Source organism: Castor canadensis, chromosome 11 (genome assembly GCF_047511655.1).
Source record: "Castor canadensis chromosome 11, mCasCan1.hap1v2, whole genome shotgun sequence".
Lineage (NCBI taxonomy): Eukaryota > Metazoa > Chordata > Mammalia > Rodentia > Castoridae > Castor > Castor canadensis.
Window position 1 is genome coordinate 119476271 of NC_133396.1, and position 25332 is coordinate 119501602.

The 25332-nt window shown below is 41.8% G+C and overlaps 2 protein-coding genes and 1 non-coding gene across 9 annotated transcripts in view; 2 read left to right on the forward strand and 1 right to left on the reverse strand.

Annotated features, from left to right (window-relative positions):
- Positions 1-15453, forward strand: part of Ptpn14 (protein tyrosine phosphatase non-receptor type 14) — a 161610-nt gene extending 146157 nt beyond the window's left edge. For 3 of the 5 annotated variants that reach the window (XM_074048336.1, XM_020186006.2, XM_074048337.1), the window contains 2 exons: positions 4232-4398; positions 9775-15452. In XM_074048336.1, the coding sequence (XP_073904437.1) occupies positions 4232-4398; positions 9775-9903 (296 nt within the window). In that variant the 3' untranslated portion in view covers positions 9904-15452. Of the gene's footprint in view, positions 1-1619; positions 2810-4231; positions 4399-9774 lie in introns of those variants that run through there. The other 2 variants (XM_074048338.1, XM_020186011.2) reach the window with 2 other exon arrangements.
- Positions 1-25332, reverse strand: part of Smyd2 (SET and MYND domain containing 2) — an 84559-nt gene that overhangs the window by 15110 nt on the left and 44117 nt on the right. For 2 of the 3 annotated variants that reach the window (XM_020186017.2, XM_020186016.2), the window contains 2 exons: positions 23963-24071; positions 22205-22595 (listed from right to left, as the gene is read on the reverse strand). In XM_020186017.2, coding sequence (XP_020041606.1) covers positions 22515-22595; positions 23963-24071 — 190 coding nt within the window. In that variant the 3' untranslated portion in view covers positions 22205-22514. Of the gene's footprint in view, positions 1-1371; positions 1512-22204; positions 22596-23962; positions 24072-25332 lie in introns of those variants that run through there. The other variant, XM_074048340.1, reaches the window with a different exon arrangement.
- On the forward strand, positions 388-494 carry LOC141414247 (U6 spliceosomal RNA). Its single transcript, XR_012439309.1, has one exon. It is a non-coding gene; the product is annotated as a U6 spliceosomal RNA (small nuclear RNA).

Here is a 25332-nt window from a genome sequence, read left to right on the forward strand (position 1 = left end):
ACTTTTTATGCAAATAAGCTAAGACAGATAAACTAATTAGTCCTACATTGATTTAGATCTTTGATTACTCATTGATCAATAACTGTTCTGATACAGGACACAATATGGCTGAATCCTGAAGGCATTATGCTAAGTGAGCTAAGCCAGACACAAAAGGATATACTGTGTGATCCCACATGCTGACATACTTGCAACTGGCAAATCCTTAGCGACGGAAAGTAGAAGTGTTACCAGTGGCTAGAGGGAAGGGCAATTGGGGAATTACTATTTGATGCATACAAAGTTTGTGTTTGGAACAATAAAAAAGTTCTGGAAATGGAAAATGGTTGCACAGCACTGTGAATACTTAATGGCAGTGAATTGTCCTCTTAAAAATTGTTAAAATGGGTGCTCGCTTCGGCAGCACATATACTAAAATTGGAACGATACAGAGAAGATTAGCATGGCCCCTGCACAAGGATGACACGCAAATTCGTGAAGTGTTCCATATTTAAAAAAAAAAAATTGTTAAAATGGTAAATTTTGTGTTGTGGCACTTTTACCAAATTGAAAAACCACAGGGAAATAGAATTTTTTAAAAACTTACTTTTTATTTCTCAGAAAGGATTACATCTCACAAGCCCTGTATTTCCTGACAGCAGTAAATCTGAGACTACTGTCTCACACCTAGGATGAAGGCACTAGGAACTGTTGAGATCAACTTGTAGTTTTTGGGGGGTTTTTTTTTGCAGTGTAGGCTTGAACTCAGGGCCTACACCTTGAGTCACTCCCCCAGCCCTTTTTTGTGATGGGTTTTTTCGAGATAAGGTATTTGCCCAGGCTGGCTTCAAAACACAATCCTTTTGATCTCTGCCTAGCTCTGAGTAGCTAGGATTACTGGCATGAACCCACCAGTGCCCAGCTTCAACTTGTAGTTTTGAAATTAAAATGAGTTTAGAAGACAAACTCATCAATTTACTGATTTTTCTCCCCAGGATATAATCACTTCTGAAAAATACTCTAATTTTTCAGAGTATGTGGTACTTGATCAAAACTTAGGTGTGGACCCACCGTATACCAGGATTTGGTATTGGCTATGGGGACACAGAGATAAAACTAAGTTCACAGTCTTTGTTTTAAAGATGTTCACAGTCTAGGCTGTAGCATGAGTGCTTAACACAATCAAGGCCATGGGTTCAATGCCCAGCACCAAAACAAACAAACAAAAGAGACATTCACACTTAAAAAGGGAAGATAGGCTGGTAACTCTAGTCCATGGGTGAGATCTGATGCTGCCAACTGCTTTTCATGGGGGGGAGGTGCATCTCCCCCTCCCTTTGCAAATGATCCTCATGGTCCTGAATGTGTGGAGAAACCCCGTTCCTTACTTACCCAACTGGAAGGCAGGCAGCATTGTATCAGCCATGTCGTCTTCTCTAGCTCGGAAGACCTGTGACCATGATGAAGGGCCCATCATCCAGATATGAGACAGTGTCAAAACCTTGAGTCCATTTTGATTTCTAGAATTGGAGCTAAGGTGGGAGAAGAAGAAGAAAAGAGAGAATTGGTTTTCAAGGCCTAGGAATAACCAGTTTGCAAGTTCCATTAGATTCTGATGCATGCTTGTTTATCAATACCAGGATTTCATTTGCTTCTGAAGTTGGGCAGTGAATGTGGTGAGTGAGGAGATGATCGGAGTCAGAGGATCTGCAACAAGCCTCAGAAACGGCTGTGATTTGCCCAAGATCAAAGATAGCTGTCAAGACTTCGGAACATTAATAAGGAGGGCAGAGACCTTTGTAGAACTTCCTTTCCTCCTAACCATGCTTTTTATTCCTTTCAGACATCTTTTGCTAATTCACTTATTAAAATTTGCTCCAAGAGGCAGAACATGGAAAAGAATATAAATAGATTGGTTTGATGATTGGTTAACAGTTCTGATTAAACATCAAGCTTATAATCAGGTAGTCAGAAGTGTAAACAAATCTTTTAAATCAGACCAATTTAAGGAAGGTCTATCTAAGTTTCTAAAAAGTATGGGAGATATTTTTAAAGACTATAAATTAGTTGACTAAGTTATATTTCTAAGAAACTCACAGTAAGTGTGCAGGGCCCAGAAATGTTGGCTTTCCATTTCTTCTAGGTTTTAATGATTTTTGCTCATGTTTAAATTAAACTGCCTGGATTCAGCATAGCCAGCCAGAAAACTCCCTTCAGGAGTTTTCATTGAGTTACAGCTTTTGGACTTCTATTAGTGTGATTGATGGAGGAAGCATCCATTTTAATCCAGTTTCTCCGTGTTTTATTCAAAACTATTTTAAAGTGGCATCAGGCATAAAATGAGGTCTTGGGTTCAATCCCCAGTACTGAAGAGGAGGAGGGCAAGGGGAAGAAGAGGAGTGGGAAGGAAAAGGGGAGGAAAGAAATTAGCATTTGCTGTGATGCCCAATATTCCCTGCATTTTTCTTCTTAACTTGAACTCAAGAAAAGCTGTGTCTCTTGTGCATGAACCTCTGTCAGCACACAAGGGAGGGGTGAGGATAGGTAAGACACCTAAAAAACTAGCTAGCATTTGTTGCCCTTAACGCAGAGAAACTAAAGCAGATACCTTAAAGCAACTGAGGCCAATAGGAAAAGGGGACCAGGAACTAGAGAAAAGGTTAGATCAAAAAGAATTAACCTAGAAGGTAACACCCACGCACAGGAAATCAATGTGAGTCAATGCCCTGTATAGCTATCCTTATCTCAACCAGCAAAAACACTTGTTCCTTCCTATTATTGCTGATACTCTCTCTACAACAAAATTAGAGATAAGGGCAAAATAGTTTCTGCTGGGTATTGAGGGGGGGAGCGGGAGGGGGTGGAGTGGGTGGTAAGGGAGGGGGTGGGGGCAGGGGGGAGAAATAAACCAAGCCTTGTATGCACATATGAATAATAAAAGAAAAATGGAAAAAAAAAAAAAAAAAAAAAAGAAAAGCTGTGTCTCTTGTGCATGAACCTCTGTCAGACAAAATACTCAGTTGCCAGATATACTTTCCCCCTTGAAGAAAAAAAATGCAGGAAGAATTTATGCTTAATACTTGGCTCATGTTGGTGCCCAATAGCAACTTCTCACTGTTCTTCTCAGGGTGTCTTTTTGTTTTGTTCTTATCTTATTTTATATTACCACTAGTAACACGACTATCAGTAAAACTGCTCTTCTCATGTTCTGCTAGCTATCATCCCAAAAGTAGTAATAGTAGTTTGTCTGCATGGTAAACTACTGCAGATTATTTTGTAATTGAATGAGGTTAGAAAGTACCAGTATTTTTAGTAATTGGATGTTAATAGTGCTTTTAAATTACAAGAATGGGTCTATGTACTCCTTTTTCTTTCATAATGGAGTATTTACCTTACAGTCCTGCTCATACTGTTGCATTAGGATGAGGTTTTTCTGAGTATCTAGGACCTTTCAACCTTTTTCTTCTCAGCTACTGCAAAATCTAAGTTACTAATTGACTTTTTTCTGGTTTTTGGCCTGACGATTACATTTATAGACTTTCTCTTTTTCTGTTGTATTGCTGTAATTTTTCTTTTGTGCTCAATTGGAGTTGTGAACAGAGCCTTGTGTAGCCCTGCTGAGATAGGCAGCTGTTGGAAGTGGTGGTGGTGGTAGGGAGGGGTGACTTGAACCCTTGCCCCACATGTGTGTTGCCTCCAGAAAAGGCTCATCTATTCACATAACCCCAAGGAATCTGTGCTGAAAAACAAGACTCCCTAAAGTCTATTTTAAAATCTGAAATGAAATCAAGCCTCACTTGACATCACTCTTTCAGTGAGGGAAAGGAGGAAGGAACGGTGGATGCTCTCTCTCCCCACCAGGAATTGGCTCTGACAGGCGGGCGTTTCAAGGGTACTTAGCTGTTGTTCTCATCAGTCTGTTAATCGTAGGAACTGCTGTAAGTAATGTCTAGGATCATCTGCTTGGGGGACTTAGGGATTTGCAGAGGGAGAACAGAATTTAATTTTTAAAAAAAGAACTATTCCATTTAAAGAACAAATTCTCCCATGGACTAATTGACTCCCAGCTGGTCCTTTTTGGATCCAGGACAGTACAGCAGGTACCAGCCAAATAATTAGTGTCTTATAAGAACTGTAAATTATTCTCAGTTAAAAAAAAAGAAAAAGGATTCATCATTATTCCTCCCTTACCCATACTTGTGTGCAAAGCCATGCAGCACTCTGGTGACAAGATGCGCATTTTGTCCTGCAGCCTACTTGGAGGAGATCCAGTCGGTCCGCCGCCATACGAACAGCATGCTGGAAGGGACTAAGACCCATCGGCACCCTCCCATTGTCGTCCACTGCAGTGCAGGGGTGGGAAGGACCGGCGTGGTCATTCTCTCTGAGCTCATGATCTACTGCCTGGAGCATAATGAAGTGAGTCACTCTGGGCTTCTCTCTGAATGTTCCACCTCAGGAACAGATCTATGTGTACCATGACCACTCTTTTGCCTGTGCCCTTTCCTATTGTGTGGTTAACTTCCCTTCTCCTGACCAGAAGTTTCCTGACCTTTGGTTCCTACTTTGACTCTGGCATTTACATCTTTCCTTGTGCTTGGCCTCTCATTGGACTATGTAGATATGCAAAATAGTGTAGAAGAAATGAAAATGTGAGTTAGGAAACATTCAAACAAAAACTCTGATCACAGTTGTCATCCACTTCTAGAAGTAGACAGTCTGGCTCTACTGTAGGTAATTTCCCATGTAGAGTTATTTTGCCACATGTAATTTAGATGTGACTTGCATTTCTTGGATGTACTTTGGCCTAAATCCTATGAGAAAATGTGTCTGCATGGAAAATGTCGAAGTGTGAAGTTTTTAATTTATAGGGGGGTGTATTTGCTCTTTTCTAGATTGGCAGTATGAGGTGCAGCAGAGCAGGGCAGAGACTCTGAGCATGCAAACATCACCTGTCTTTGTATCACCTGGAGCCCCTCTTCTCCCTGCAGAAGTAGGATGTGGGATGTGGTGTTCCCTTAACTGCGATCAGATTCAGGAGTTATGCTGAGAGACTCAAGCAGCAAAGGCTGAAGAACAGTTCTTCTGCCTTATTTATGTGAACCTATACGGTTGTGTGCTTCTTCCTTCCCCACCATTACTATTTTTTTTGTAGTGCTGGGGATCAAACCCAGGGCTTTGTACATACTAGGCAAGCACAGCCCTAGGCTATAATGTTTATAGAGGACTTTTACTTCTTTGCTTCCTTGTAGATCTTTATATCTGTCACATAGATGAGGAAATCAAGGCCTAGAAACAATTACGTGACTTGTCTACTGCTGTATGACTCTTAAATCATGGTACACAAGCAATAAGCCAGCTCTTCCATCTCCTAGTCCAGAGTTATTTCCCATCTTTACTCTGTCTCTGCCAAGTCATACCATACAGCTTAGAAAATACAAGGAAATTCTTTATCAAATAGCCTCAGTGCCCCATGAAGTTTGTTCCGTTGAAGCTTCCAGGAAAGTAATCAATGTTAGGCTTAAACATGTTCAAAGGATTTTTAAAGTCCTGCCTAGAAAAAGTTAAATTTTGGAAACTTCCATCTGTACATAGAAATGTTGTTCTGCTAAAAAAGTAGAAGAGCAGCTATCCCAGCTATGGTCTAATGTCCCAAAAACACACCCTTCAAAACTTGTTGGTAAGGAAAATGCTCATGGAGTCAGTTGAGATCACATAGCAGAAATTTGTCTTCTCTCGCTCTCTTTTTTTTTTAACCACTTTGTTTCACCTTGAATTTGTTTATATCCTTTCACTACTAGAAATGTCTAGAACTCTCTAGTACAGATAATGACTTCCCATTAAGTCCCAATCCTCCTAGTGCTAGAAAGTGGAATAAGATGAAACAGAATCAGTGGACACACGGCTTGAGTATGTCAGAGCTCAAAACTGGTGGTACTGTGGGATCCAAGGAAGGAAAGAGGCTCTCATTATCGTCTCCCCATTTCAATGGATTTTCCTCCCTATCTGTGTTTTTCTTGCCCCTTGTCTCTTTCTCATCTCAGTAAGCTAGTTTGTCTGTCTTGTCCGACATGGAAGATTGTTATGTTCTGAGCAATTTGGAGACCATATCAAGGGCTATGGCTCCGTGAGGTAGGTCCTATTGCTCACCAGGTGTTATTGGTCCAGTAGGACATAAACAGCACATATCAAAGCTAGCATGGTGTGGAGTGAGGGACTCAGCCCACAGGGCCATCTATGGACTTGGTGAAGGCCCGGGGCGGTTAAATTCCCTATGGTGTGTCCAAACATAGTGTACTTCCTCAATGCCCAGTTGCATGCCAGAACAGTCTTTGTTGGTATGTGGTCAGTCCAAAAAGAACTGTTCCCATTGATACTCAAAGATAGCAAGATGACTCATATTTTTCACTTCCTTTCCCCCAGGACAAATATAGTCAGTCTTATCTGTCCCATTTCCCATAATTGCTATTGGTAGATGGTTAGGGAAAAAAATTCTCTACTTTGTTCTGATGCTGTTTCAGGCCTGGCTAGTCAAATTGAAGCTCCTGTTTCAGTAGAAGAGTGGAACATGTTTAGTTCATTTATTTTTTAAGCAAAGATTTTTGACAAATATATATGAAATTTTGAGTTTCATTTTCCTCCCATGCGGGCATTCCTGCCTTCTTTCCACAGCTGGCTAGCATAGTTCATGTTTTAGTTTGTAATTCATACAGTTAGAATTTTGTCAATGAAATGGTTTTTCTTTCTCCTGGACTTTTCCCTCTTACACTTACTCTAAACACAGAAAATTGGGCGTGAACCGTGAAATGAAGATGCTTACGTTGAGTCTGATGTCTGCAAGGTGAAAGTCATGGGACAGTTCTTCCTGGCTGCACTGAAGCCCCCATGGTCCAGTGCTTTTGGTGACTGTGTGCCCCTGCACTTCCCAGGAAGCACTTGTTTTATGGTTTGCAGTCCTCCCCTTTGGTCCCCTGGCTGTTTTGCCTGTCGCAGCAACAGCTAATTACAAAAGGTCAGGCTCTCCCTAGCTAAAGCGCCGAGGACTTGATCATGGTGTTCTGAATAAGTTCTCTCTCCTTTACAGAGTGAGAAAGAGAAAATGTCTTCTGGGAAAGACTGAGCAAATGTCTATTGCCTCATGATTTTCTGGGTTCAAAATACTTAACAGTGGAGCATGTGGGAGTGAGAACCTTTCATTGAGGACCTGGGCAACCAGCTTTGCTTTGTTCTTAAACTGCCCCATATCAGAAAATATGTCTTATGGGCCTAGTCTCATAAGTTAAAGGAATAAGGATGATGATGGTAATGGAGGTAGTAAAGGATAGTGGAGAAAGTGATACTGGTGGAGGAGGTGGTGGAAGAGGAAGTGATGGTGAAAGAGGAGATGGTAGTGGTAGTGGAGGAGGAGGTGGTAGTGATGGAAGAGATGGTGGAGCCAGAAGAGGAAGTGTTGGCAGAAGGGCAGATAGTGGTGGTGATAGAGGAGATAACAGAGGGTGGTGGAAGTGGAGGAGAAGGTAGCAGGAGGAAGTGATGGTGGAGGACAAAGTAGTGATGGTGGGGGAGGAGATGGCACAGGGGTTGGTGGAGGTAGAGGAGAAAGTAGTAGATGAGGAAACTGGTGGAGGAGGAAATAGTGGTGGAGGAGATGGCACAGAGGTGGTGGAGGAGAAGGAAGTGGTGGTGAAGGAGGAGGTAGTGGAAATGGAGGTGGTGAAGGAGGAGGTAGTAAGAAAATAGTGGTAGAAGAGGAAGAGGAAGTGGTAATGGTGGCAGAGGAGGTGGAGGAGGAAGTGATGGAGGAAGAGGTGGAGGAGGTGGTGGTAGTGGAGGAGGTAGCATGGAAAGTGGTGGAAGTGGGGGAGAAGAAATGGAGGAGGAGATTGTAGTGGAGGAGGTGGCAGAGGAGGTGATGGTGGGGGAAGGGAGGTGATAGTGGAGGTGATGGTGACAACAGCAGTGGAAATTGCTAATCTGCATTTAGTGTTGACTGTGTATTATCACTGTTCTAAGACCCTTGCAGTATTAACTCAAGTAGCCTTCACTATAACACTGTGAGATAGGTCCTGTTAGTGCACTCGTGCAATAGAAGAGGAAACTGAGTCACAGAAATATGAAGTAATGAGCCAACTACATTCGGTTGGATTCAGCAAATGAAGCCTGACTCCGAGCCTTTGCTCTGAACTCCTGGGGACCCTGCCTTTCAAAGCCTTTGGTGGGCTTTGAAAGAGACACAGGGCTCTCTTTCCCTGTGTCTTCAGTGCCCAATGGAGTAGTACTCATCAAACACATTCATTCTGTTCATCTCTAGGTGGCCCTTGCCTGTAGTGATCATTTTGGAGTATATTTTAGGCAGGGACCAACTTGTTGCAATCAGAAGCTTATAATCTAGGTTCTATATTTTGACTAGTAGTTTGAGGGCTCACATGATTTTTTTTTTATCTTCTCTTTACCGAAGGACTTGACTTTGTCCTTTTAAAGTCTGTAGTGTGCATTCCTTAGTTGGTTTTGAGAAGATCAACCAATGAGGATGGCCTAGTTGTATCATAACTACCCAAAGTTTGAAAGTAGCTGAGATTATTTTTCAAGGTTTGAAGGTCACAAAGTGAGGCATATAGCTGACTTTTTATTATGTGACTTTTGATTCTTGCTCAGTCCTTCATAACTTCGTGGGTGTCATTTGGCCTGGGTTAGAGTTCCCAAAGTAAAGTGAATGTTGCCAAGCCCAGTGGCACTCCTACCATGACGCCTAGTTGGCTCAGGAGGATTGATCTGATGAGGGTGAGGGGACTCTGGAACAGACTTAGGTCTTCTCAAGCAGCAGTAACCTACGAACCAAGACGCCGTGGCTCAAATCTGTGACCTTAGCTATTTAGGAGGTGGAGATTGGGAGAATCATAGTTCTAGGCCAGCCCTGGCAAAAAATTCATGAAACTCCACCTCAACCAATGACTAGGTGTTCTGGTTCATGCCTGTCATTCCGGCTATGCAGGGAAACACAAATGGAAGGCTCACAGTACCACCAAACAAACACACACACAAAAAACCCAGAAAATTGACCCACAGTATTTGTTTTCTTCATTTAAGAAAGCTTAATTCTCAAAGAATTCACACAAAAACAATCTTGTTTAATACTGAAGATGTTTTTAGTTAAAGGCCTTTACTGCAAACGTGACTGGTGCTCAAGGATTGTGCTTTGACATTTTAAAGGCTGACACATAAATATCATGTTTGATTATGACCACAGTCCTACAAGATAGCAAATGAGTATATTGCACTGACACCATATTATTGTTTACATGCATTGCTTTTCCTAAGAACTCAGCGTGTGTCCAATGTGGCACTAAATGCCTTCCATGCATATCATCGTTTGATCCTGAGAGGTGGATGCTGGGTTTTGCTGCATGTTCTGCTGAGGAAGTGTTCCTAACCTGGGCAAGGCCACGCTGTTAGAGGGAGCATTATGATGCTTATTTCACAGATGTGAAAACTAGGACCCAGACGTGCCTTAAATCTCATTATCAGGTGTGGTACAGTTGGTAGCTGTCAACCAATCCAACCTCTATTTTATTCGCAAACTAACCTGTATTTAAAATATCACACCAATGACAGTTGGCGATGAGATTCTCTCATTGCAGGTATAGACTCATTTCATAAGACCTTAGCAGGGCAAAGTTCTTTTCTTCTCTTGCTCTTGGGCATGGGCAGTGGATGAGTAATTCTGAACGAGGGAGTGAAGAAGGATGCAAGGGTCACTGCCTGTCTGAAACTTGAGCTTTTTCTCTTTTCTTGCAGAAGGTGGAAGTACCCATGATGCTGAGGCTCCTCAGGGAGCAAAGGATGTTCATGATCCAGACCATCGCTCAGTACAAGTTTGTCTACCAAGTCCTTATCCAGTTCCTCCAAAACTCCAGACTCATTTAATCTGCCAAGTCCAGCTCCTGGAGGATGGGCCCGGCTCCATCCTGTAGGTGGAAAGTCACCTCCAGACAACATCTGCTCTCCCCACTGGGGTGTGGATGGCTGGCAGCAGGCTCTGCAGACAGGAGCCAAAGTTACCTACAAACATCATGTATTATTTTATACGAGATAATTTATTTTTCCCCCTTTGGAATAACTTTTGTGAATTATTATAATGCGGTTTTCACAATACAGTACTTTTCATTTGAACCACATTTGACTGATCTGCATTGTAACATGTTAGTAGGGAAGGTTGCCTACTGACAGGGACAGGAGCATAAGGGGACATCTCTAGTGAAGTTGAAGCCAGATTGGTAATGCACCCTGAAATTCATTCTTTAATGCTCATGTCCAAATCAAAGATGGCAAGAAAAAGGATCCATCTTGAAATATAAAGAAAAGACCCTTTTCTAAAGGAGAGAGGAATGTTTTATTAGTGGACTCATGAGTCTTGATGGACAGTTGCTTTCTTCTCTTTATTTCTGCCCTCATCCTCAGTAATCTCTTCTCCCACCCCACTATGTCTTCCTAAGCTTGAGTTAAAGATGGGGTCACTTAGAGAACATGCTCCTTTCTGGGCAGCAATGACATCATTTGGACCAAATGAGGAGCTCTGTATTACGTCTTCCTTCACCACCCCATATTCTGAGCTACCCTGCTGGGGACTGCACCCAGGGAATCTGCTTGCTTCTCCTTATTGTCCCAGTCTGGTGGCTTTAAGACCCTGAGCCAGGCCATCTGTGCAACTCAGCCTCTTGCCTGATTAAGAGAGGATGTAGATCAGAGTAGAAAGGGAACAGAGAAGGGCAGGGTCTTGATACTGTTTCTTATTTAAATATGATATGTGCACTGGATAGGGACCTGTAGGGTGAAGCTTTGAGTGTGTTCCATTTTTCTATCACTAATTCATTAGAAGGGTTATAAAGGACACATTTGGGAAAGCTAGTTTCTGAGAGATGTTTGGTACTTCACTTAGGTAGCAGGGCCCTGGCTAGGAGTCACACAAGTGTGGCCCTTCCTACATATACACACTGTACGAGTACCATCCCCAGGCTTTGGCCTATGAGAGCAGAGTTGATCCCTCTCAAGACCCTCTAGTCTTCTTTTGGTGAAATCTTGCCTCTCTTGATGAAAAATGGAGCTTGTTTTTCACAAAGTCCACCATGGCTTTCCTTTCTTTACATACCCACTCTCTGGTCAGTTATGATGTTAACTATTTGTAGCTCAGTGCTTAGTTTCTTCTGACTTCTTTGGCTGGTGTCCTGAATTTCTTGATTTAGTACACACAGTATCATGTTCCACACAGTTTTCCTCTTCCTGAATTTTTGGGGATCTTCCTTTTTACATCTAGTTTTTCCTGAACACAATTTTTAATTGTGGTTTTGTTCTTAGAATAGACCATGGCAGGTCTTCTATACATTTTTCCCTCCATTACTTGTTGGTTTTTGTTGTTTGTTTTGGGATTCTTTTTTTTTTTAAAAAAGACAAAAAATGGCATCATATCAACCAGAAAGATCATACCTTTGTGACTTCATGTCACCACTTATCAACAGATGCCTAGGAAAGCAGATTCCCCATCAACTCTCTTAGCAGATGAACCAACCCAGCTTTACTTCTGGACAAGCATCGTGATGGTAGTCCTACAGGTTTAAACTCAGATTATCTGGAGATGAAGCACTCCCTCTTTCTCTTCTACTCCAAGGTCTAAAGAATCGATCAAGGAGTATAACTTCAACTGAGCTTTGTAAAAACTGAATTTTTGACATATATTCTGAAACAAAAACCACTGGTATCACATGTATTTTCAGTGGCACAGGCAAAGGCACCTATCATTCCTTAGAGATTATTCATCCTTAGGATATTCTAACAGTTGGTCTCAGTTACTGGCTTATAATATGCTAAAGAATGTCAATATTTTTCTTTTGTCTCTAAGCCCTAGGTAGGCACAGCTAAAATGTCTCATGTGGGCAGCTTGTAGATCTAATGTTTTTTTGAGCTCATCACTCATGGGCTTTGTTTAAACTCATCCACTGTTCTTACCTTATGGTTCCATAATTAATTACCAGCACATGGTGCAGGGAGGAAGTAGGTTTAATACCCAATTTCCTAGCCAACATTTATATTGAAACCCAAAGGAAAACATTTAGAAGTTATTCCACATAGTTCATTTTTAAAAACAAATGCTTTTGGTTCTCTAGCACATTTTGGATTCCTTTTCACATCTCCAGTAAATGCCAGTGCATCTCCTGTTAAATTAGCAGCAGCCATTTAAAGTCCTTTTAGTGGCATCTGCATAATAATTGCCTAGAGATGTTTTATATCTGGGAAGCAAGCCAAGGAATAAACCTTGAAGCAAAGTGTACTAAATTAGTTATCTAGTTAGAGCTTTTGGAATGATTTCCTGATGGTGTATCAAGTCTAAAGCTAGAGCTGTCAGGGTCTATTGCTGCCATTTGGATTTGAAGAGAGAAAATTAAAAATGGAGGAAATAAAAGATCCCATCTCACAACAAAGCCGACAGCCATTTCCCAGCCTCCGGTTTTGAAGTGTTCTGGTTGAAATGTTTTGTTTCTTTCATTTACACATGTCTGAATGTGTTGACTCAAAGTGTTCATCCTCATCCACTGTAGGCTGTGGATCCTGGTGGCTAAATTTGGTGTTTTCACCCTTGAGAGGAGATGAGATGAGGTAGGCTTGGAGTAAACCCATTTCCAGGTAACCGTCACATCAATACACAGCTCTTGCCGTAGATAGGAAGTAAAGGAGGATCTAGCAGCATTTAGAGAAGGGTGTCAAATGTTGATTGACTTAGAGGAGTGAAAAATGAGTCCTCTACTCATTTGGAAGTAAGGCACAAAATCAGGGAAGGTGAAATCATGTCCACATGGATCATACAGAGTAATAAGCTTTCTAGTAACTTAAATTGAGAGAAATTTACTTCTGCAACTTTTATAGTTGTACGTTGAGGGGGAACTCTTTTTCACTTATAATTGAAACTTTTTCTGCCCGAGTCACATGGCTATCTCTGACTCCCTCCTCTATCAACCTGGATCAAAGGTCTTAAGAGACTGCTGAAGATGGCTTTGTGGGGAGTACACCACTGGCTCATACTCACTTAACCTTTATCCTGGCCTTCTCTCAGCTTTTTCTTGTAGTTATAAACCCCAATGGGCACAGTAGGTCAGCATGTTTATCCAGCTAACTACTTTTATCATCTTTTCTAGTTTGATACCAGTTGACCCATGTGGAATTTCCAATAATTGAGCAAATTTTCTGTGGATACAGAAACTTCATGGGAATCAACCTAATCCAATTTCTTCCCACCATACAGTAAGGATTACAGTACTGTGTCTTTTCTCTAAGTGAGAGCTAATGGGCATTGACATGTGTGCAATGGGCTGCCTAGCTCTTTGTGAACTTGCTGCCTTATTATTTGTGATGCTTATCCTGTCCGGTCAGTGGCCATCTCCTAGGGCTTGGAAGTCACTCTTTGCAAAAGTAAAGGTGCACTGTTGATTCTGATAGGCACATCATTGGGATTTTTAGCAGTTGTCCTTTCTGGATGTATTAACTATTGGCCTTTATTTGCTGTCATAAAACATCATCTGTGGGTCCCAGTGGTGTCTTTAGTTAAAAAGCCTTTTACTTTTCCCCATATCCAATGGTGGGGTTGATAGGAAAAGCAAGTACAGTTACTTATTTTCATTTGCATCACTTGAGGTAAAGGCATCCTAGAATGTGTGCCACGGAGCATAAATTCAAGAAATGTGATTGGCTCATATCCATGTTCATATTAATTTATTTTTCATTCCTCCTCAGTGTCAGAAATAACCATAATGGGCTGTTTAGTGCAAGAATTGCCAAGTTATCACTGTTGGACTCTTAAGGTGGTCTTTGCAGGAATTCGGCTTCCTCGTTTTACCAATCATACTTCTGCTGCTCAGCCTCATTTGATTGCCAGTGTTTCTGTTAGCTATCCAGCATGCTATTTATCAATTTCTTTCCATGAGCAGAGTAGCAACTCATCCAACTCTTTCAAATGGCAAAATTTGGATCTTCATGAAAATTCCACAAAATTTCCAGTGGCCTACAACTTGGTGGGTGGCAAACTAATTGGCTCTGAAGGGTGGAAATGAGCTTAGCTGGACCCATAGGGTGGTCTCTAAGCAAGGAAGCAGAATGGTTCTTGTCACCTCAGCTTCTAAGTCATTTTGAAGCAGAACAGCTTAGTGATGCATCTGTTAAAACTAACAGCAACATGCCTGGGAGAAGTGTGAGTGTGTATTCAACTAAATTCTCCCCAATTTGGGAAAACCCAAATATGTCTTCCAGAAGTCACTGGTATTCGAGGGTCCTGTGAAGCTCAACCACCAGCTTGCTCAGTGAGTTCTCTACCTTCATCCCCTCTGCTTTCAGCTTGGTATTTCCACCACATACTTAGGTAGGTAAGCATTTTTATCTAGTGCCCTTTCTTACCTTCCTAGCTTAATATGATGCATCTTTTCTCAGGACCAACTTAAAAAGTTCCCTATTAATATATCCAAGAGCCAGGCATTGAGCATCTGGCATCAATCAGTTTCATAAATGGAACAATTTATTGTTACTTGGTGTAGTAGATGGGAGGATGTGTATCCATTCCTACTGTTCAGAGCTTTGTTCAGTCTTCCCATTTTAACAATAAATTGAAGGACATCAAGTTACAAGGCAGGAGCGCTGGAGCTCATAGCAGCCTAAATATGACATGTGACTACACAGAAAGTCAGTATTCATTGTCTGCCATGCTTTGGATCAACAGGGTCATTCTTCCAAAAGATGCCGGAGCTTGTCCAGAGAGAGGAGAGGAGGAGGAGGGGTTTTTAGAACAGCCCTGAAGTTTCCATCTCTCGCTTCACATTTTCTGAAACTTAAAACATCTCTCCTACTCCAACTTTCCTTTCTGTGATGCCAGTTTGGGAAATCAGAAAGTGGCACCTCAAAGCGAGACTCTGCTGTGGTGTTGGGATTCATTTCATCTTGGCTTAGTTGTTGACTGTGTCTTCAGAGCTGAGGTTGAGCTTGATGGGTGTTGTAGCTGTGATGCATGGTTTCTCCTATGTTCTTGGATTTGCTGCTCAAGAGACACCCCTCACTTGCCGCTGGCTATCCCTACTTTTCCCACAGCCTGTGAGCTCATGCATGTGGCTCCCAGAGCCAGCAGTCAGGATTCCTCTCACCTGTGATCCCCAGGGCTGCAGTATGTCTCCACTTTACAACAAGTTGTGTGTTATCAGAACACAAAAACCAGAGAGAAATATAAAGACTGTTCCCTCTCTTGTTTGGGGATCTGAGTGACACCATTTTGAGATGTCACTATCTTCATTCCCAGGGCACGTTATTTACCTTAGGCTCTGCTGACCTTTCACGCGTTTTCATTTCCTTTCACTTAAACTCTCAACAGTATACTTTTTTTTTTATTTATATGTGCATACAATGCTTGGGTCATTTCTCCCCCCTGCCCCCACCCCCTCCCTTACCACCCACTCCACCCCCTCCGTCTCCCCCCCACCCCCTCAATACCCGGCAGATACTATTTTGCCCTTATCTCTAATTTTGTTGAAGAGAGAGTATAAGCAATAATAGGAAGGAACAAGGGTTTTGCTAGTTGAGATAAGGATAGCTATACAGGGAGTTGACTCACATTAATTTCCTGTGCGTGTGTGTTACCTTCTAGGTTAATTCTTCTCGAACTAACCTTTTCTCTAGTTCCTGGTCCCCTTCTCCTATTGGCCTCAGCTGCTTTTAAGGTATCTGCTTTAGTTTCTCTGCGTTGAGGGCAACAAATGCTAACTAATTTTTTAGGTGTCTTACCTATCCTCACCCCTCCCTTGTGTGCTTTCGCTTTTATCATGTGCTCAAAGTCCAATCCCCTTGTTGTCAACAGTATACTTTTTCCTTACCTACCTTGTCTGTGCAACTCCTACAAAAGTTAAATCCAGTCATAGAGAATCACTATCTTAAAAACTTCTTCAAAATAAGTAATTAGGAAATCTAATTAAAAAAAAAAGCTGGTATGTTTTCAAGGAATAAGATCTGGCAAGTGAAAATAACCAGAATGAAGAAGGTAGAAAACTGTCAACAACCTTGAAGCTACATTCCTACACCCTTTTTTGTTCCCTTGATGATAGGAGCTACCACTCATTCCCAAAGAAATCAAAAAGATTAGTATCAGTCCTGTTTGAAATAGCAATTGCTGTAGTATTTACTATTTATTTTCATGTGAACATACATAGATTCACAATGGCTGCATTTAGTGTAGTGACATCTGCAATCTGACTGGCTTGTTTCTGGCTTCTACCCGATAGACCACATTTCCCTCATCATAGCTTCTCAGCACACTGGCTTCCTGGTGAGACAGGTGCACCTCTGGGCTGCCCAGGGATACTGAAAGATGTATTGTCATCCACATTCAGTTATCTGGGGAAGGCAGGATAAACTGTTCATCTAATCTGTGAGTTAATCTTTTTTCTGCAACCTCTTCATCCAGGGAAGCACAAATTGCCATCTCATTTGACAAAAGGTTTAGAGAAAGCAGAGAAGTTTGGGTTGGAATCTTTCTGTGCCTTGGGGTGGAATATTTTGCTGAAATCTCAGGAATGCTGCTTTGAGTTTAGCCAGGTGATCAGGGCAAGGGTGCCTGGCATTCTTGGCAATTTCTCAGGGCCTCTCACCTCCCTCAATTGCAGTGGTTAGCTAATAAATACCTTCAACATAGAACTGAAAACTGTCACTCAGCCATTTTTTTTCAACTTGAACATTGTAAAATTTTATTGCAGTTTCCTTTGAACTTTCTTGCTACTATTGGGAATCCTAAAATTCTTTAGCCTTATCCTTTCAAATTTAAGGTTTCTTCATCAGAGATGGTTCCCTGTGTATGTCCCTTGTTCTTTTAGTAGTCAGCTAACCTGCCTGAGGATAGTTTAAGTGGGGGAGAAAAGGTTTACATATGCAGATGACTTTTAAATGTATAACCTTATGTTACTTGTGTTACATCGGATAATAGCCTAATCTAGTTTGTTTCACTGGACTGTTTTTGCTACTTAATTCAGTATTTTGATGCTTTCTTTGGTCTGTGTCTTGTAAAATGTTATGAATTTTGGTATCCTTCAAAATAACTGACATTTAAAAGATTTTATTTTGAAATGATGTGCAGAGAGGTCCCCAGCGTAGAAGCCATTTTGTTTTAGGGTTCTTGGATCAGCCCACATGAGCCTAGGTGTCTAACACACCCAAAATATAGGACTGTGGCTGCTTGGTGTTTGTGGGCTGCCCTGGAAATGTAACTAGCACCCATTCTGTTGTTGCTGCAAGAGATGCATTCCAGGCTGGGATCCTGAGAAAACATTCTCTTCTGTGATGGCCACTTGCTGCTCTGCAAGATGGCGCTTGAGTCTCTTTACTACCAAACTAGTCAAAAGGAGCGGGGACTGAGACATGTATTGGGCATTCCCTAAGTTGGGGAGTGATGCTGTCAACAGTCATGTCAACTGTACTTTGGTATAGACTCCCTATCAGTTTAATAATATTAATTAAATGCCTTAAATGAAGCTATGCATGCTGTTCTATGTGCTGTTTCAGATCAGTAAATAAGCTTATGCTTGCCAGTTTCATACACAATTATGAGGTGTATAAAACTGACTTTGACAGTATTTTTGCACTGTTCCTTGTTTTTATAGTCTTATTTAGATATTGGACCTACTTAATGTTCTCACTGCCCTCATCATTACTGTAAAATGTTTCATATGTGCCTTTACAAATGTGAGATCTTTATTCTAACCTTTTTTGTAAAAGATATCTATTGATTTCCATATGCAATAAACTTTTTTTTTTCAGAGAAAAGTTAAATCTTTTAACACTATTCTGTACTCAGTATGTTTGCATTGGTTGGACACACTTATATCCCTTACATAAAAGATTATTTTCATAGCCGAAGGTATCTAGGAAAACCTGCCTTCTGTTTATATATATATATAAACCCACCTACTTTTTATTGCCATCTACCTTTTAATCTTGCATAACTTGATCATAATAAAGATTTAGCTGGAAATTTCCAAAGTCATCATTATCAGAAGGAAGCTGAAAAGCGTGTGGTCAGTAGGTAAACGGAGTGAAAAAGGCATAGAAATGGGTCTTTCTCACAAATGCCATGATAACCCTCATTAAGTACTAACCCCATTTACTCAGACACTAAATTGTTAATGTGGAAAAGGCAGGGCATCAGACTACTAGAGAAAACCTTAGTCTTTGAGCTAACAGCTCCATTCATCTCCAGGTTTATAGGTTGCTGCCCTGTCTCAGATTTTCAGCCAGTCAACTGCCACAGTGCATATACAGTGAATCCGATTGTAATGAGGGTAAGACTCTTGGTTTATGTGCCTTTGATAAGTAGCAGGGCAATATAATGACTTCTGCCAGTGACCCATTTGCATCTGTTACCATTCAAGGGGTAAAGCACCTGCCAGGGATTCATCATAAGTGAGACTGTCTAAGAGACTCTGGGGTAAAAGGGATGATTATTTCGTTAAACACAGAAGTCACTTAACATGGTGACTGTGTCAACAAAACAATTATAATTCTTGAAAGAAAAGATACATAATGTTTAAAAATGATAGCAAAACATGCCAATGAAAATGGAGAGCAGTGAGGCAGGATAACAAAAGAAAAGGTTTCTTTTTCTTAGACTGATTAAATAGACCCAGTTTATTTACTTTGGTAGATAAATATAAAAAAAGTTCTCATCATATAATTTAAGGGATACAAGTGACCACTAGTAGACCTGTTTCTCCAGAGTACTAACAGAGGTAAGGAAGAAATTTATGAAGAAAGAAAGAGAAGAACCTCCGAAACTAAAGATAAATATAAGAAACACACATATACTGACATGCATTAAAATGACAAAAAGATCAAGTACATCTAGTTCATGTGATTTTACTTGACATTTTAATAATAAAAAATGGGAAAACCTCAGCTGACTTATCAATTTAGAAGTACACTGGGATTTAAAAAAAAAACAAACAACTCATAGGTTTATAAAATCTAGGAATTGAGAAGAATGTGAACTTAAAGTAACCCCTCTTTAAAGAGGCAAAACTTAAAACTGATAAAACTTGCCACATTCTTGAGGTTGGTCCCGTGCAGCAATGAAAATCCAAAAAAAATCACAACTGCAGTTGGGTGAAATGTGGAGGAAAGGACAAGTCCAAAGACTCTCAAGTTATTTTGGAGAGGTAAGCGTATGGGGGAGTTGTCAGGGAAATTCAAGAGCACACAGAAGCACTAGTCCTAATAGACACTTAAAGTTTTGCAACACAATAATTAAAAGAGTATTTTTACTGGCACCAGAATAGACAGATGGAATGAACGAATGCAGAAACACACCAGAGTCTTAGGAGAATGGCAGTGGTACAGGGAAAACGAACCATTCAATAAATGATGCTAGTGCAAATAACTAGCAATTTCAAATGTCAAAATTTATTAGAGTACAATTGGACACCTTATTATTAAGCAATCCCAGATAGATCAAAGACTTAAAAAGTTTGGTTCATTTAAAGATGAAAAACAGTATCTGCCTCTGTACAACTGTTGTGAAAAATAACGGACAACCAGAGAACCAAATACTTTCAACATTGATGAAGAGCCAAGACCCCACCCCAAAATACACTGAGCAAATAAGCTGTGGAAAACATGAACAAATAGCCAAATAGGCAATGGCCATTATGGCATCCTAGAAAGATACTTGATCTTTGTCTCCTGGCACACAGCTTCCAAAACCCTTGGGATTTCCTGAGTAATCAAAGCAATGGGAGCTCCTTTTGTTCCAGGCAAGCACTTGGCCACTGAGCTCCATCCCCAAGCCTTCTTCTTTTCTTCCTACGAGGCAACTCTTGGCAGACCCCTAGATAGCTGTAGGGTGGGAACTCTTCTCCACAAAAACCAACCCGATTTCAGCTCCACACCCCAACTTCTGGGGCTGGAGACTGAGTTAATTGCCAATTACCAGTGATTAATCAATCATGCCTATGTAATGGAACCTACATAAAAAGCCCCAAACAATGGGGTTGCGAGAGCTTCTGACTTGAGCACATCAGGTGTGGTATGCAGGGTGGTACACCCAAGTCCATGGAGCCCATAGCTCCTGTAACCAGGACTCTTACAGCTCCTACCTCTTCCTCTGCTTGTTCATTGTGTCCTTTATAATGAACTGTTAGTATTAAGTAAAATGATTTCCTGGAGTTTTCAGAGCCACTGTAGTAAATTATCAAACACAAAGGGAGATGGGATTATGGGAACCCTGACTTTGTGGCCAGATCAGACAGAAAGGGACACTGTCATGGTGGCTGGCATCTGAAGTGAGGCAATCTTGTGGGACAGAGACTTTAAACCTGTGCAGTCGAACTCTTAACTCTGGGTAGTGTGGATGATGAATTGAATTGGACACACAGTTGGTGCCAGAGGAGTGGGAGAACTGGTTGCTGTGAGAAAATCACACACACACTTCGTGTCAGCAGTGTAAGTAAAACACCTTAGCCATGAAAAGCAACTCACGGAAACAAAAAGTGCCCAACCTCACTTATAAATGCATATAAAACAAAACAGTTCACACATTAGATTGACCAAAAAAATCTGGGACAGTGGTTATGAGGAAGAGGAACACACTTATTTTTTAAGGGAAACATGGCTATATTTATTCAAAGACCCACATTTTAAATGTTCTATTTGATCCTGCAATTCCCTTTTAGGAATCTATCCTTTCCCCCATCATGCTACCACACACCAGCAGAGTTATGTGTTTAAGACTATTCCTGTGGCATTGCTTGTAATAGCACCAAAGTAGGAAGAAACATGTCCAAAGAGAATTGTGACCTCTGCATTTGGTGAAATATTCTATCTCTAAAAAGAATGAGGAAAATCTCCAAGGGTGGAAATAAAAAGAAGTCCACATTGTTAAATTAGAAGCAAATGCCAGCACCATATCAGTACCATTCTGCCTTTGTTTTTCTAAATCTATATATAAATGCACTTTAGAGGCATGGGAAAACTGGGACCTCATCAAGCCAACTGTGTCTAGTGGCTTCACCTCCACAGTGGGGCTAGCAAGGAAAAGAATGGCTCATGTCTTTCATTTAGTTTGCATTATTTGAATCTCTCAAAGTTACTACTTTCCTAATTCTATAAAACTTCTAGATATGGTTAGTCGAAGCTCATCTGAGGCTTTGCCACAGAATTGTAGCCATTTAGCATTCTTAAAACACTAAGCTCCCTGACTGGGACTGAGTCTTACAGAGTGTTTTGCATACAGTAGGTGCTCAATAAATGTCTATTGGACTACACTGGACAAGAGAATACCTTCTACCTACTAGATCCCACTGTGTGCAGTAAACTGAGAGGTTTACAGCTGTCCTCACAGTCTTCATGACTCAAAACGATAATGGAAGTGTAAACTCCACCACGCTTCCCTTTACTACCTAATGGGGTAGCTCTTCTCCTTGGAGAGCAAGACATTTTCCTGAGAGAAACTTCCCTGCACTCAGGAGTGCCCACTGGGTCCTCCGCACGGCGTTGCTAACAAATAATTGTCCAGGTTGCTGCTATCTGGGCTGCAGAGCTGCAAAGAGCTGAATTGCTGCTGGCCACGTGGGCTGAGATCAGTGTTTGCTCACAACACAGGGTTGGCAAGGAAAAGTTTTTTATTTCTCAAACTTCCCCTGGAGTCTTTCCAAGGGGAAAAAAAAAAGAGTATGCACAGAACAATCAATGGAATGACAGGTGGAAAGTCACCTTTCAGACACATGGGGTAGGGGACCCAGGAAAGTAAAGCAGGCACAAAGCGCACTGATGGCACAGAGAGATTTAAATGGACTAGTCTTCTGCCAGAGGGGAGCCCAGGTCAGAGGATGGTCTCCACCAGACATTTCTTTCCTTCTTGTACCTTCCCTCTTTGTGTTCTTCCTCCATAGCCAGTGCCTTGCGAAAGTGACTGCAGAACAAAGAGACCACATGACCCCCGCCCCCCTACAGTGGAGAATTGGGTTCACTGAACAATGGAGATCAAGTTACCACTTTTACTCCAAAGCCAGGCTACTTCCACCACACACAACTCCTCCCCTCAAAGCAGGGTATGGTGGTATACATCTGTAATCCCAGCCTGGGCTACACAGTGAGACCCTGTCTCTGTTTTTCAGAGATAAAAAAGAAAAATCCTCGCCGCAGACAGAAGAAAACATAAACCTCAAGTATGGTATGTCTTTTATTATTATCTTCCATCATTCAAGCTTGTTCTAACAATATTGTGACGGCAATAGGCATGGAGGGAAAATACCTGCATTTTAAAACTTGATCTGCCCAAATTATTAAATATGAAACCATGCCATTAGCTCTTAGAAAAAACGAAACATTTAAAATGAATTTGATGTTAAAGAGTAAGGTCAACCTCGAAGTATGGCGTGTGCAAGGCTTAGGTGCAAGATATGTTTTCATTCCAGCGAGTTTAGACATGCTGGAGTAATGTGTAGCGTTTGAAGTTTCTGAGGGGCACAGTTTCAGTGGCTTTCGATTTCCTGTTTGATCTCAGAAATATACGGATGATCTTTGCCATGTGCGACTTCCATGATTGCAATAGCCTAGGACAGAAAGAGACATGACCGAGGAGCCAAGAAGCCCTCCCTCCACCCACCTGCTGCAGTGGGACCCAAGCTAGGCTTAATGGCTTTAAGCCACAGGATGCAAACTGGCTTTTAGAGCCTTGTTCTCATCCATAGTTGGGCTTTTGACAAGTAAGGAAACATGATCAGGTAGTAACCAACTAGTCACTCACCCTCCACTGCTGAGTGAAACGTTCTGAAAAATACCCACGTGGTAGCTGGAGAAGTGAGGTAGAGATGCTGATTTCATGGCATCTTTTTCCTCACTATTCCATTTCTAGACCAACATTTTGCAAATGTGGCTTAACTGGCCACATTTCCTTCAGCCTCAAAGTCAATGAACTTATCATCTTAAGTGACAAATCCTATGGTCTAAGCAAAAAAAAGAATCGTATGTTTAACTCACATTTCTACCCTGGCTGGGCCCTGACCCTTCTATTTGGGGTGTGGGGCCTTACTTCTTTTCCCAAATAGCCTATAGAGGCTTTTGGGAAACAGAGGATTAGGTCTCCAGGCATCACATTTTTGAACAGTCTCACAGGAGTAAACAGACTGGCCCTCGAATGTTGCTGTATTGTTAACTTCGATGTAAAGAACGAGAATCAGTACTCAGGAAGGTGATGAAGCTATGGTAAAGTGTCTGGCTCACAAGGCAGCTACCGAACACAGAGGAAAAATGCTGCAGGGAAGGGGGACCTGATCTTCACTCTCTCCAGGCGTTCTAGTCCTAGCATGAATGGGAAGGGTGAAATTTCAACTCAGAAAGAGCCCTAGTTCAAGGAAAGGTCACTACATACCCTACACTCCTTACTTCACCCACTTGAGCCTTACTTGTTCATCAGGAAAGCTTATCTTATTATTGTGAGAATTAAAAGAAAAAAGCACAAAAGGGTCCTAGTGCATAGCTGAAACTTGATAAATGGTAAGGATTATTAAGACTGTTTTAGACACTACCAAGGCACCATCTAACACTAAGCAACTCTCCATATCCAATCCCTTGATCTCACCATGACTGGGCATCATTTTAAATCCTAAGGGGCAAACTTAGAATTCCCCACCATGGTCTCCAGGTCAGTAGCCTCCTTCCACTTCCACGACTTTACAAGGCAGTGAGGGTTAGGGAGACGCTATCCATCCTTCCCAGACAAGGGCTGGGCCTGTGATCAGCACCAGCCTAGGCTGAGGTTCAACTTCTCACCCTACTCTACCTACTGAACACACCCTGCAGCATGCCATGGCTAGGGGGTGATCAAGAGCTGGTCACCCTCCAATCCTGCAGCCACAGGGCTCCCTAGGCATGAGGGCATGCGCTATGGGGGCCTCCCAGCCTTGAGTCTCAGATGTACCTTCTTCAGGGCTCTCTCTCCTGCAGCTTTATTCTCCAGGCCCATGTACAGTCTTCCCAGCTTCAACCACATTGAGGCCACATTCAGGGAGTACACAGGATAGTGCTTACTGGGAAAAGGAAAAGGACAACAGACTACCTTATCAGAGGCTGGTCTACCTGTTGTCCCACAGCTGGGACCAGAAAGCCTATAGCTGCTGACCAGACTCTACAGCCAAGCTTCTCCAATCCTTGCCAGGTCCTGGGCAGAATGGGAGTGGGTCAATACCACCTCACCATCAGACATGCCATCTTACAGTTTGCAGTTTGTGTATTTTGGAAAAGTTACATCAGAATTGCTGGAGAAAATTCTATACAAAATGTATAAATGTGACATTCAATGTTGACCCAGTCAGATTTTTCTTTTTCAGGTGTTCCCAGAGCAAGGTGCTAGGAAAATATCTTTTTAAGTAAATGCCCCTTTCACAGGGACAGCCATTAGACCTATTCCCTCCCATTAGAAAAACAGTACACAGGCACAAAGACATACACAAATGTCTGCTACACCCTGAGTCAGCTTAGCAAAACTGTAAGCTCTGTGAAGCCAGGAAGATGACTCCTATTTCTTCTAGATTCTTCCTCTACTCTCCAGCAGAGGGCTGTGGACCCAGAGGGTGGTTTTTTCCTGTGTTGAACCGAGAGCCAGCTGATGAGTCTGCTTAGGAAAAAGCCATTTCCCTAGAACGGGGACCAGGAGGTGTTTCATGGATGAGAGAGTATGTCTAAGCATGTAAGAGGTGTTTATTACAGGTTAGTCTACTATCCTGTCCAGAAGACATGTTCTAGGTGAATTCCTGGGCAGGAGACAGTGTGCTCCCTGCAGGAAATCCTAGAACCAGCAGACCCACGAGGATGGAGCTGGGCCTCCAGGAAAGACTAAGACAAGGAAGGGTCCAGCACAGCCAGACCCTGCTGGGAGGTTGTCTACCTACCTGTGTCTGTCTGTCTGTCTCTATCGCTCTCTCTCTCTTTCCAGATCTCATAGAAGAAGGTGCTCGTGAAACCAGAGGACTTCTTGGCCCTCCTCAGTAGCAAGAGAAGATTTGAGGACTGAGATTATCTCCAAATTAACAAATTCTGTTTTAAGAGATTTTAAAGGCTGGCTTCCCCTTGGGCTCCCCCTGCTGGTTATTCAAGGCACAGTGGGATAAGTAGATGGCAGAGTTGGCAGTGGAAATTCAGACTAGACACGAACTTTACAGTCCACAGTCTTAGAACTTGAGGGGTACTGGGGGCTTCTGTAACCACAAGAAACATCTGGCATGCCTATGAACACAAGAATTTCTGGGTCTAGTGTCCAGAACTTTGGATGTACTTGGTTCACTTGGTGTT